Source organism: Nerophis ophidion, linkage group LG03, assembly GCF_033978795.1.
Source record: "Nerophis ophidion isolate RoL-2023_Sa linkage group LG03, RoL_Noph_v1.0, whole genome shotgun sequence".
NCBI classification, from domain to species: domain Eukaryota; kingdom Metazoa; phylum Chordata; class Actinopteri; order Syngnathiformes; family Syngnathidae; genus Nerophis; species Nerophis ophidion.
In genome coordinates, this window is record NC_084613.1 from 19,907,126 (window position 1) to 19,920,623 (window position 13,498).

At 40.1% G+C, this 13,498-nt stretch overlaps 1 protein-coding gene across 1 annotated transcript; it reads left to right on the plus strand.

The window, feature by feature from the left end:
- The first annotated feature begins 1,359 nt into the window (after positions 1–1,359).
- On the plus strand, positions 1,360–12,688 carry pdia3 (protein disulfide isomerase family A, member 3). The gene is made up of 13 exons (XM_061894530.1): positions 1,360–1,663; positions 4,898–4,976; positions 5,051–5,168; positions 5,242–5,349; positions 7,205–7,334; positions 7,429–7,545; positions 8,466–8,591; positions 8,675–8,857; positions 8,955–9,063; positions 9,149–9,277; positions 11,870–11,949; positions 12,040–12,097; positions 12,174–12,688. The coding sequence occupies exons 1-13, from the start codon at positions 1,530–1,532 to the stop codon at positions 12,288–12,290; spliced, it is 1,488 nt and encodes a 495-aa protein (XP_061750514.1). The 5' UTR covers positions 1,360–1,529; the 3' UTR covers positions 12,291–12,688.
- The last annotated feature ends 810 nt before the right edge of the window (positions 12,689–13,498 follow it).

Below are 13,498 nucleotides of genomic sequence, written 5' to 3' on the forward strand. Positions count from 1 at the left end.
ATGAATTGATTAACGTGGACCCCGACTTAAACAAGTTGAAAAACTTATTCGGGTGTTACCATTTAGTGGTCAATTGTACGGAATACAGTGGGGCAAAAAAGTATTTAGTCAGCCACCGATTGTGCAAGTTCTCCCACTTAAAATGATGACAGAGGTCTGTAATTTTCATCATAGGTACACCTCAACTGTGAGAGACAGAATGTGAAAAGAAAATCCAAGAATTCACATTCTAGGAATTTTAAAGAATTTATTTGTAAATTATGATGGAAAATAAGTATTTGGTCAACCATTCAAAGCTCTCACTGATGGAAGGAGGTTTTGGCTCAAAATCTCACGATACATGGCCCCATTCATTCTTTCCTTAACACGGATCAATCGTCCTGTCCCCTTAGAAGAAAAACAGCCCCAAAGCATGACGTTTACACCCCCATGCTTCACAGTAGGTGTGGTGTTCTTGGGATGCAACTCAGTCTTCTTCTTCCTCCAAACACGACGAGTTGAGTTTATACCAAAAAGTTCTATTTTGGTTTCATCTGACCACATGACATTCTCCCAATCCTCTGCTGTATCATCCATGTATCCATTTTAGTATAAACTCAACTCGTCGTGTTTGGAGGAAGAAGAATACTGAGTTGCATCCCAAGAACACCACACCTACTGTGAAGCATAGGGGTGGAAACCTAATGCTTTGGAGCTGTTTTTTTGCTGATGGGACAGGACGATTGATCCGTGTTAAGGAAAGAATGAATGGGGCCATGTATCGTGAGATTTTGAGCCAAAACCTTGTTCCATCAATGAGAGCTTTGAATGGCTGACCATAAACTTATTTTCCACCATAATTTACAAATAAATTCTTTAAAATTCCTACAATGTGAATTCCTGAATTTTTTTTCACATCCTGTCTCTCACAGTTGAAGTGTACCTATGATGAAAATTACAGACCTCTGTCACCATTTTAAGTGAGAGAACTTGCACAATCGGTGGCTGACTAAATACTTTTTTTGCCCCACTGTATAAGTACTGTACTGTGCAATCTACTAAAAAAAGTTTCAATCAATCAATCAATCAGCCACTTTTATTTGCTCGCAAATTTAAGCGCTGTGTAAGTTTAGTAACACTTCTTGTAAAATCATATGAAGATGAATATCTGCATTTATAAAACAATATGACGTTGAGTAGTGCAGCAGTGAACCTTCGTCATAATGACTTCTTCGTATGAATAAAGAGTTTGGATTCGGTCGTGTTCCCATTGGCTGGCGAATGACAAGCTCCAGTGTCACGCGCTCTGATTGGCTGATGGCCACAGATTGACACTGAGTGCTGACCAATGGCAGGCTGCCACACTGTGGTAAGGAGTCCTTCTCCCATCTCTTCCGCCTTCTCTGTGCCTTTGCTGTCGATCCCCAGCGGTTGACGCTTCATCTCCGCGAGGAACAGTCCTCCTGTGCCGGACACACACTCGCTCTCCTCACGGTCTTTCTGTCCCCCTCCAGCTCCACCCGAGGACGTTGTAAGCGGAGCTGAGTGCGATGCTGAGGCTGCTCTTCCTGGTCGCGCTCGCCGGGTTCGCCCGAGCCAGCGACGTGCTCGACTACACGGACGAAGACTTCGACACCCACATTGGAAACCACGACCTCGCCCTCGTCGAGTTTTTTGCGCCGTGGTGAGTTGTTAACTCTTAGTTTAATTCCCACACGTCTTACTTCGACTTTTATCGCACCTTACTTTCGATAGCAGATTCCACTTCTATGCGGCTCATGGGAAAATGTTAGCATGCTACTAGCTAGCACGACGATAAAATGCACACTATCTTGTATATAATAATATTCAGTTTAGTTCAGGATGGAAATGAAAGGTGTTTTGTTTTTACATGAAAGCATTTGATGTCATTCCGCGTCATTTTCACTTTTAATGCGCTGTTTAGCACGTATTTCATTGAAACAACCAGAGATGAAGGAAGTTGGAAGGCGGGTCCTTTTCCTGTTGTCACGTTCTGATTGGACGGGGGAACTTAGTTGTCCGCCACTGATTGGCTGACGTGACCTGTTGGGTGGCTTTCGCATGTACCGAAACTTAAATGCGTTGCAAGTGAAACAAAAAGCATCTTTTAAGGAAACGCCACGCATCAATAAAAAATACAGACCTTGTTAAATACGCAGTATGTTTTTGTCTTTGATGGTGCGGATTATTAGTTAGCTATTACATAATTGAGTTTTATAATAAATAAATGGGTTGTAATTGTATAGCGCTTTTCTACCTTCAAGGTACTCAAAGCGCTTTGACCCTACTTCCACATTTACCCATTCACACACACATTCACACACTGTTGGAGGGAGCTGCCATGCAAGGCGCTAACCAGCACCCATCAGGAGCAACAGTGAAGTGTCTAGCTCAGGACACAACGGACGTGACGAGGTTGGTACTAGGTGGGGATTGAACCAGGGACCTTCGGGTTGCACACGGCCACTCTACCACTGCGCCACGCCGTCCCCTTTTTGATTGATTGATTGAAACTTTTATTAGTAGATTGCACTAGTGATGGGATCAGCAGTTCTTCTGACTGTACTGAATCACCAGAACAGGGGTCGCAACCTGCGGCTCCGCGGTTCGTTTGAACAAATCGTTCGCGAACGACACAACACTACAGTACATATTCCGTACAATTGACCACTAAATGGTAACACCCAAAAAAGTGTTTCAACTTGTTTGAGTTGGGTTCCGCGTAAATCAATTCATGGTACAAATATATACTATCAGCATAATACCGTCATCACACAAGTTAATCATCAGAGTACCGTGTTTTGGGGGCAGCATGGCGTAGTGGGTAGAGCGGCCGGCCAGAAACCTGAGGGTTGCAGGTTCGCTTCCCACCTATTGACATCCAAAAAATCGCTGCCGTTGTGTCCTTGGGCTGGACACTTCACCCTTTGCACCCGCTGCCGCTCTCACACTGGTGAATGAATGATGAATGATAGGTGGTGGTCGGAGAGGCCGTAGCAGCAAACTGGCAGCCACGCTTCCGTCAGTCTGTGGTTACTGATGTAGCTTACCACCACCAGGTGTGAATGAATGTTGAGTCCCACTTCTCTGTGAGCGCTTTGAGTGTTTAGAAAAGCGCGATATAAATCTAAGTTGTTATTATTATTATTATTATTTTTTTTTTGGATTATAAGTCGTTCCGGAGTATACGTCGCACCGGCCGAAAATGCATAATAAAGAAGGAAAAAAACTTACATACGTCGCACTGGAGTATAAGTCGCATTTTTGGGGCACATTTATTTGATAAAATCCAACTCCAAGAATAGACATTTGAAAGGCAATTTAAAATAAATAAAGAATAGTAAACAACAGGCTGAATAAGTGTACGTTATATGACACATAAATAACAAACTGAGAACGTGCCTGGTATTTTAATGTAACATATTATGGTAAGAGTCATTAAAATAACTATAACATATAGAACATGCTATACGTTTACCAAACAATCTGTCACTCCTAATCGATAAATCCGATGAAATCTTTCTCAATGTCGCTTCTAAACAACTCTGCCAAGTCCAAAGGTATGCACCGCTTCCTCTTGTCGTTTTCTGCTGCATATTTCACTACGTCCAGCTTGTAATCTGCAGTACATGGATTCCTTTTCGGTGCCATTTTTGTTCAGCCCTTCTAAGTTTTTATAAGTTACCGCCAACGTTGAAATGATCCATTTTAATAGCTAAGGCAGTAGCATATAGCAGTTAGCATCCCATGACCCACAATGCACTTCTGCCATTACCCTTCCCCGCCGAATTCTTATTGGTTGACGTGTATGTGACGATTGCTGACACGTGTGTGATGATTGCTGACATTTTCTTTGTCTCTTCCGCGAATGAGATAAATAATATTTAATATTTTACGGTAATGTGTTAATAATTTCACACATATGTCGCGCACCCCCGGCCAAACTATGAAAAAAACTGCGCCTTATAATCCGAAAAATACGGTACATACATTGAATTATTTACAATCCAGGGGGTTGGTATGTGGAGGGGAGGGGGGGTAGGTTTGGTTGATATCAGCACTTTAGTCATCAACAATTGTATCATCTGAAAAATGGACATTGAACCAGTGTAGGTCTGACTTTGTAGGATATGTACAGCAAGTAGTAGACATAGAGAGATCAGAAAGCATAATAACAAGTATATACATTTAATTATTTACATTTGATTATTTACAATCCGGGAAAGTGGAGGGGGGTGGGTGTTGGTTTAGGGTTGAAATTGCCTGGAGGTGTTCATTTCGTGCGGTTTTGAAGGAGGATAGAGATGCACTTTCTTTTAAACCTGTTGGGAGTGCATTCGCCATTGATGTGGCATCGAAGGAGAATGAGTTAAGACCTTTGTTAGATTGGAATCTGGGTTTAACATGGTTTGTGGAGCTCCCCCTGGTGTTGTGGTTATGGCGGTCATTAAGGAAGTAGTTTGACATGTACTTCGGTATCGGGGAGGTGTAGCTGATTTTATAGACTAGGCTCAGTGCAAGTTGTTTTACTCTGTCCACCTTGAGCCAGCCCACTTTGGATTAGTGGGTAGGAGTGAGGTGTTATCTGGGGTGGAGGTCTAGAAGTAGCCTGACTAGCTTGTTCTGGGATGTTTGGAGTAAAGATTTGAGGGTTTTGGAGGTGCTGGAGTGCGAGGAGTTATCAATATTTTAACTTTCTTTTGCGGCAGAAAAACCCATCCACTGTCTATGCAATGTCGTTAGCTAATCAAAACAGTAAATAATAAATTTAATGCCCATGACTGCCGAGAAAGTACTGTGTATTCACTTCTGTACAGCTATCTAAACATTCCCAGCCAAACAAATACAGTACTTCCTTTGGTCTATTTGTCTTTCTAAAGTGTTTGGTCCTTTATAGGTGTGGCCATTGTAAACGTCTTGCTCCAGAGTACGAGGTAGCGGCCACTCGTCTGAAAGGCCTCGTCGCTCTGGTCAAGGTACTTAACGGGACACGTATATCTTTGACGTGTTCTTTTTTTCAGATCGTAAACGTTGTTTACATTCTTTCCAGGTCGACTGCACAGCCAACAGCCAAATCTGCGGCAAATATGGAGTCAACGGCTACCCCACCCTGAAGATCTTCAGGGAAGGAGAAGTCACGGGCCCATACGAGGGTCCCAGAACTGCAGGTACTTGGTTTTAGCTTAGAAATCCAGACCACGGGTGTATGGGTGTTAACACTAGTTTACTGGTCTCTTGTAGACGGGATTGTCAGTTTCCTGAAAAAGCAGGCTGGCCCCGCCTCTGTGGAGCTCAAGACCGAGGCCGAGTTTGAGAAATTTATCGCAGATAAAGACGCAAGTGTTGTTGGTAAGTTGACTTTATTCATTATTCTTGATTGTTATGAACGGTGTTTGATGTTCAGGCAGATATTTTTCAACTTATTCCGTGCACAACCGCATGGGTAAACTAGTGAAGGAATTGCTCAAAAAGGTTGTCTTCTTATTCATGTACTTTTAAAATGTTCTTGTAATCAGTCAATATTTTCGGTATATTAGATGAAATTACAATAACATTTGAAAATTATAGTGAAGGAATGTTGGCGGCTGTATTGACTTGTAAAAATGAATGGGAAATAGTTCAAGAACTCAGTGACATAGCATACATAAAAAACTGCAAAACCTGGAAATGACGCACCAAAAATATTTTTCCATAATTAAAAAACATAAATACTCAAGTTAAAATAATATGGCTCTTAAGTAGCCAGAACAACTTTATTATAAAATGTTTCTTCTGCCAAGAAAGTATATTGTGTGGGTATATGTCTTTCATTTAAAAAAAAAAATCACATTTGGTTGTAAGTGTTTGAGTCATTTTTGAGAACATTTACCAACACTGTTACAATGATGATAACGTGATAACATGGGACGTCATTAGTTAATTTTCCTCAAGATTAATTGTAGAATTTTGATGACATGCTTTAAATACTTTAAAATCCAATCTGCACTTTGTTAGAATATATAACAAATTGGACCAAGCTATATTTCTAACAAAGACAAATCATTATTTCTTTTAGATTTTCCATAACATTTTTTTAAGAAATTCAAAAGACTTTGAAATAAGGTTTAAATTTGATTCTACAGATTTTTATTTTAATCATATTTTTAAAGAAATATTTCACAAATATTCTTCTTCGAAAAAACAGAAGCTAAAATGAAGAATTAAATTCAAATGTATTCTTTACAATAAAAAAAAAATACTTGAACGTTGATTTAAATTGTCAGGAAAGAAGAGGAAGGAATTTAAAAGGTATATGTGTTTTCAAAATCCTAAAATAATTTTTAAGGTTGTAATTTTTTCTCTAAAATTGTCTTTCTGAAAGTTATAAGAAGCAAAGTAAAAACTAAATGAATTTATTAAAACAAGTGAAGACCAAGTCTTTAAAATATTTTCTTGGATTTTCAAATTCTATTTGTGTTTTGTCTCTTAGAATTAAACATTTCGAGCAAAGCGAGACCAGCTTGCTAGTAAATAAATACAATTTAAAAAATAGAGGCAGTTCACTGGTAAGTGCTGCTATTTGAGCTATTTTTAGAACAGGCCAGCGGGCTACTCATCTGGTCCTTACAGGCGACCTGGTGCCCGCGGGCACCGCGTTGGTGACCCCTGAGCTAGACATACGTTTCATTCATTAAGCAATATTGCAGCATAAAATAACACATTTGTCAATATAAAGAAGTACAAGATAATTATAGTTGCATATTACTTACACATACAAAGTGTCCAAGACAGAAACTTATTAGAAAGAATCCATTAACAAACATGTCCGCCTCATTCATCGCTAAAGGTGTCACCAAAAAACTATTACAACTCCACGTCAACTTGAAGACAGCATATGTTTACTCCAGTCGGTTTATAATAAATAAAACAATGGTAAGTATAAAAAAACCACTAATAACCTTTGACATATTTTACTTGATCAAACCTTTTCTAATATTCCATACTACAAAATAAAAGTATATGTGATCTCTGCTGATAATGAATCAATATTAGTATCGGCCAATTGTCTTGGCTCCAATATCAGTGTCCAATGTAAAAAAAAAAAAAAAAAAAAAATAGAATCAGGGAACCACTTACTGATTTTGTTGAAACAGTCAACGAAAGCGACTTGGTCTGGCTCTAGATTCCATTTCCTGGTGTGAACATGGTCCACTTTTCTTGCCAGGGTTCTTTGCCGACCGCGAGAGTGACGCAAACACAGAGTTCCAGAAGGCCGCCCGCGCCCTGAGGGAGAACTTCCGCTTTGCCCACACCTTCTCTGAGGCGCTCCTCAAGAGCAAGGACATCGACCAAGAGTGAGCGTTGCGTCCTTTCTCTCTTTCCGCTCTTTCAGAAGATCACTGCCAACACTTTTCACTTGTTTTTTCTTGTTTGTTTTTTATCTTCCAGTGGTGTCATCCTGTTCCGCCCAGCCAGACTCAGCAACAAGTTTGAAGACTGCTCGGTCAAATTCAGTGAGGAAAAATTCACCAGCAACAAAATCAAGAGATTCGTTCAGGACAGCGTGTATGTGTTTCTGTTATCATTTTGGGTGGGGGTGACAGCAGGGGTGTCCAAACTATTTCCACTATGGGCTGCACACTGAAAATAAAAGCATGCGAGGGCCATTTATATAGTTTCTATTTTTAAAACTAATACAAAATAAGTTTTTTTTTCCCCCCCTTCTAGAGCTCTCAAGTTTGGTCCCAGGGACCTGGGAGGGTTTCAGTCATAAAAATGTAAAAAAATATGTCATTTAATTTATTTATTCAAAGCTTATGGATATCAACTTAAAGTCTATTGACATAAAGTAAAACCACTTTTTATGCCCAAACTCCTGTTTTTTGTGACCAACACAAAATTTGCTATATTTTACCAAAAGTGAAATATTTTATTTTAGGTAAATGGATTAAAAAAATCATAACACCATTGACTTTATTTTTTAAGCAATGAGTTTAAAGTAAAAAATAAAATAAAAATCCACAAATTCTCAGGGATCCAAAAGAGGCCCACTCATAAATGTTAAAATGTCTTACTTGTTTTTTTTTTTGTTTTTTTTTACTTGACTGTTTTTTATACGGCAAACAATGCAATATTTCCCTCCCAAAATATTTCAAAATGCAATATTTGATGTGAAGTAATTGAAGCCTTGACTCGGTCAATAATTGTTAGCATTGATTATGATTCGTTATTATTTTTTAAGCAATCACAGTTGAAAGTTAAAAAAACTGCCTGCATGGAAGTTGTGTGTTGTTAGTGTCAACATTTCACCTGTTTGCTCTTTTATTCCACTTGTCATGTTTTTTTTTAAATAGTATTTGTAAAGTGCGCCAGAGGCCATCAAAAAATTTGCTTTTAGAGATTTTCATCCCTCATCACTCTGAGTGATTATTTTGAAGAGTTGTGTGCATTTTTTGCTAAATGTTGTGCAAACGGTCTCTGCTCAGATTTGGTATCTGCCCCCACATGACCGACGACAACAAAGACCAGCTGAGAGGGAAAGACCTGCTGGTGGCCTATTATGACGTGGACTACGACAAAAACCCCAAAGGCTCCAACTACTGGAGGAACAGGTACCAAACCAAGGCCTACCGGGCTGGTTTGTCCGTGGGTAAATGGCTGACTCTGTATTTACGAGGCGCACGTGTCTTTGCAGGGTGATGAAGGTGGCCAAGACCTTCCTGGACCAGGGCAAGCAGCTAAGCTTCTCCGTGGCCAACAAGTTGTCTTTCTCCCACGACCTGTCCGAGTTTGGCTTTGACAACAAAGATGGAGAGCTCCCCCTGGTGGCCATCCGCACCACTAAGGGAGACAAATATGTAATGGCCGAGGAGTTCTCGTACGTTCACACTTTCAGTCAAAAATGTTTTCCCAAGTTGAGCTAAAATTTCCTGCGGATTACTTGAAACTTTCATTTGTTTCTCCTCCACAAACAGCCGTGATGGAAAAGCCCTGGAGCGTTTCCTGCAGGACTTTTTTGATGGAAAGTTGAAGCGCTACCTCAAGTCTGAGCCCATACCCGAGAACAACGACGGGCCCGTCAAGGTGAGATGAACACCCGACAAACATTCATAATAAAAGCACCGCGTTGCCGCTTGTCAATCACCACCCCGCCTGCGCTCGTCGTCAGGTTTTGGTGGCCGAGAACTTTGATGCCATCGTCAATGACGACAGCAAAGACGTGCTCATCGAGTTCTACGCCCCATGGTGCGGTCACTGCAAGAGCCTGGAGCCCAAATACGTCGAGCTTGGAGAGAAGGTGAGCCGAATTAAGGGTGTCCCGATATGATATTTAATTGGATATTGGTCCACTATCTGAAAAAAAAAAATATTGGATAAGAGGACAAGCCCAATTGGTGCAATTTAAAGGCCTACTGAAATGAGATTTTCTTATTTAAACGGGGATAGCAGGTCCATTGTATGTGTCATACTTGATCATTTTGCGATATTGCCATATTTTTGCTGAAAGGATTAAGTAGCGAACATCCACGATTAAGTTTGCAACTGGAGAAAAGCCCTGCCTCTACCGGTAGTCGCAGACGATGACGTCACATGTTGATGGCTCCTCATATATTCACATTGATTTTAATGGGAGCCTCCAACAAAAACAGCTATTCTGACCAAGAAAACAACAATTTCCCCATTAATTTGAGCGAGGATGAAAGATTCATGTTTGAGGATATTGATAGCGACAGACTAGAAAAAAAAATAAAATAAACGCCATTGCAATCGCGTTGCATTGAGACGGATTCATATGTTTTTAGAGACATTTACTAGGATAATTCTGGGAAATCCCTTATCTCTCTATTGTGTTGCTAGTGTTTAAGTGAGTTTTAACAGTACCTGATAATCGGAAGTGTACGTCCACGGCCGGGTGTTGACGCGCAGTGTCTCGGGGAAGTCGACGGCAGCTGTATGGACGGCACAAGCTCAGCTGATATTCGGTAAGTGGCGACTTTTTAACCACGATTTTCTCACCGAAACCTGCTGGTTGACATTCCGTCGGGATCCATGTCCGCTGTGATCCATAGTAAAGTTTCAAGTCCGTGAATTTTAAACAAGGAATCACCGTGTTTGTGTGGCTAAAGGCTAAAGCTTCCCAACGCCATCTTTCTACTTTGACTTCTCCAATATTAATTCAACAAATTGCAAAAGATTCAGCAACACAGATGTCCAAAATACTGTGTAATTATGCCGTTAGAGCAGACGACTTTTAGCTGTGTGTGTGTGCAGCGCTCATATTCATAACAGCCCATGATGTCAGGCGTACACATCATCATTACGCGACTTTTCAAGAAAAATGTCCCGGGAAATTTAAAATTGCAATTTAGTAAACTAAAAAATCCGTATTGGCATGTGTTGCAATGTTAATATTTCATCATTGATATATAAACTATCAGACTGCGTGGTGGGTAGTAGTGGGTTTCAGTAGGCCTTTAAAAAAATGTTATCATTTTTTTTTTTATTATCATATCCGCGGTTCAGTGAGCAGGTCGTGTGACCACATCTGTTGACTTCTTGCTGATCGCATTTTTTGGGAGACTTACTAGGTAGGGAAGGTTGTTGGGATTGGGTGATAAGTAAATTCTGTGCTGATGTTTTTATTGTTTTTTTTACATATAATTCATGGTCATTAACCTGATTTACTCATGTTGTTCACAATATGGCGGCAAATATGCAACAATCAGATTGGCAGATACCTGATTTGCACTCACGTCTCCCAGGCCGAACTGAATACACGAGCGGGCTGTGTTTTGGGCACCCCTGACATAGATGAGTAGAACATTAATTAATAGGTGAGTTCTTTGAAATAAAGGAAACTGCTCAATGCAGTAGTCAAAACAATATAGTCAAGGTTTAAGGTCACTTTTTTTTGTACCCAAACAGACTTGTGCATCTGCTTATATATTAAAATAAAAGTATGAACACAACATGACAAACTACTTTGACGGGCTGCCTGGGACCAGGACCAGGCAAAAAAGAAAGACAAAGTCAGTTAATAAAAGACAGTAAAGATTAAAGTACCATGAATTCATATGCAATATAGCTACAATTAGTTTGAAAGAATAATGAAGACTTGAATATGAATAGATTTAAAGCGGTAAGTTTGTACCATTGCTTTTTGAGTAATTTCACTTAATCGTACCTTTTTAACATTCCACATTAAATAAAATAAATAAAAGTATGTACGATTTGTGCTCATATTGTGTTGGATTAATGTCGGTATCGGCCAATACTCAACTCCAATATCAATATTGTAACCAGATATGAAAAAGTTGAACAATGACATAAAAAGAACTACCGTATTTTTCGGACTATAAGTCGCAGTTTTTTTCATAGTTTGGCCAGGGGTGCGACTTATGTGTGAAGTTATTTACACATTACTGTAAAATATCAAATAATATTATTTAGCTCATTCACGTAAGAGACTAGACGTAAAAGATTTCATGGGATTTATGGATTAGGAGTGACAGATTGTTTGGTAAACGTATAGCATGTTCTATATGTTATAGTTATTTGAATGACTCTTACCATAATATGTTACATTAACATACCAGGCACCTTCTCTGTTGGTTATTTATGTGTCATATAACGTACACTTATTCAGCCTGTTGTTCTATATTCTTTATTTTAAATCGCCTTTCAATTGTTTATTCTTGGTGTTGGGTTTTATCAAATAAATTCCCCCCCAAAAATGCGACTTATACTCCAGTGCGATTTTTTTTTTTTTTTTTTTTCCCTTCTTTATTATCCATTTTCGGCAGGTGCGACTTATACTCCGAAAAATACGGTACACTGATAAATTGTGCAAATGTTGAAGTTTATTTTTGTTTTGTTTTTACCTGAAAAGCTCGCCATGGATCCTAACATAGTCATCGCCAAAATGGACGCCACAGCCAACGACGTGCCGTCACCTTACGAAGTCTCTGGGTGAGTCGGGACAAGATATTGCTGCTTCTTCGACTTCTTTTTGCAATTGAAAGGGAAGGTCTAAAAAACCTTTTTCTTTCCTCCTCCCAGATTCCCCACAATCTACTTCTCGCCAGCTGGCCAGAAGACGAAGCCAAAGAAGTACGAGGTACGTATCGCTCCGACGACGATGTGCGCTGGCGACCGATTGCGAGGCTGACGTTATCGCTCTTCTCGCCTTGCAGGGAGGTCGCGAGGTGAGCGACTTCATCGCCTACCTGAAGAAGGAGGCAGCCAACCCCTTGGAGATGCAGGAGGAGCCAAAGAAGAAGAAGAAGAAGGATCCCAAGATCGACCTATAAAAAGTCCAATGAAAAGACGGGAGGGACCACGGCATCCCTGCCACCATTTTGGGGGAATCCACAGAACTCAATTCTATTCCTCTGTTAGTGAACTAAAGAATGCTCTGAAGCCAAGTTGAAAGGCAATATGTTCCTCTGCTGCTTTGGAAATACCGTGGAAGAAGCAGGGGAGATTTTTTCTTTTCTTTTCTTTTTTTTTTTAAGCAAAGGGGACGGCTTTTCAAAAATTTCTGAGATTATTATTTTTTTTTTGGTAGAGATTTCCTCTCCTGGCGGATGCACTTGGAAATCCGACAGCAGTGGAGAGCGTCATGATGTTGGTGAATTGTTTCTTTCTGTTTTTGTACATTTGGAAGGATTGCGAAATAAAAAAAAAGGCCCACAAGAACCAAAACTAATTTCTGAACCTTCATTGACTGCGTCACTGCCGTGAGAGTTTATTTTGCAACATAAAACGCAGGTTGAAGCTAATGTTTTTATGGCAACATCGGGGGTGTCCAAAGTGCGGTTCACAGCTCATTTGTATTGGCCCGCGGCACATGAGTGCAAGAAAAGTGTTAGCAGTTGTGATGTAACAAGAAAATGTTGCAATACTGACTAATAAGTCCGTTAAAAAGGCAATTATTGAATAATAAGTCAGTTAAAAAAGCGATTATTGAATGACTCATTTGCAACGATTCTTAATCAATTTGTGTGATATGTCCCGTGTAGCCCCTCAACCAACTCGCATTGTTGATGTAGATCATATCTGCTGTATCGGAATTGTTTATTTTTTGAAATGTTGCCTATTTAAATGTTAAGTCATCAAGTGGCCCTATGTCAAAAGGCATTAATAAATCATGTTCTTTTTTTAATACCTCTACAACTAGTCAGTAGTTCAGCCAGGATATGCTCATTTCAAAATGAGATTTACAGCCCCAAAATAGTGTTATTGTTTTCATTTCAATGCCCCGCCCACCGTTTGACCGAATACAAAGTCTTTGTCCCATCCAGGTTGCCAGTTACCATACTTGCTAACCCTCCCGGATTTTCCGGGAGACTCCTCAAATTCAGCGCCTCTCCCAGGACAAATTTTCTCCCGAAATTCAGGCGGAGCTGGAGGCCACGCCCCCTCCACGCGGACCAGAGTGACGTGTATAAAGAGCGTCCAATGACGATATAACTGAGAATGATCGAGGGCGAGTTCTTGGTTTCTTATGTGGGTTTAT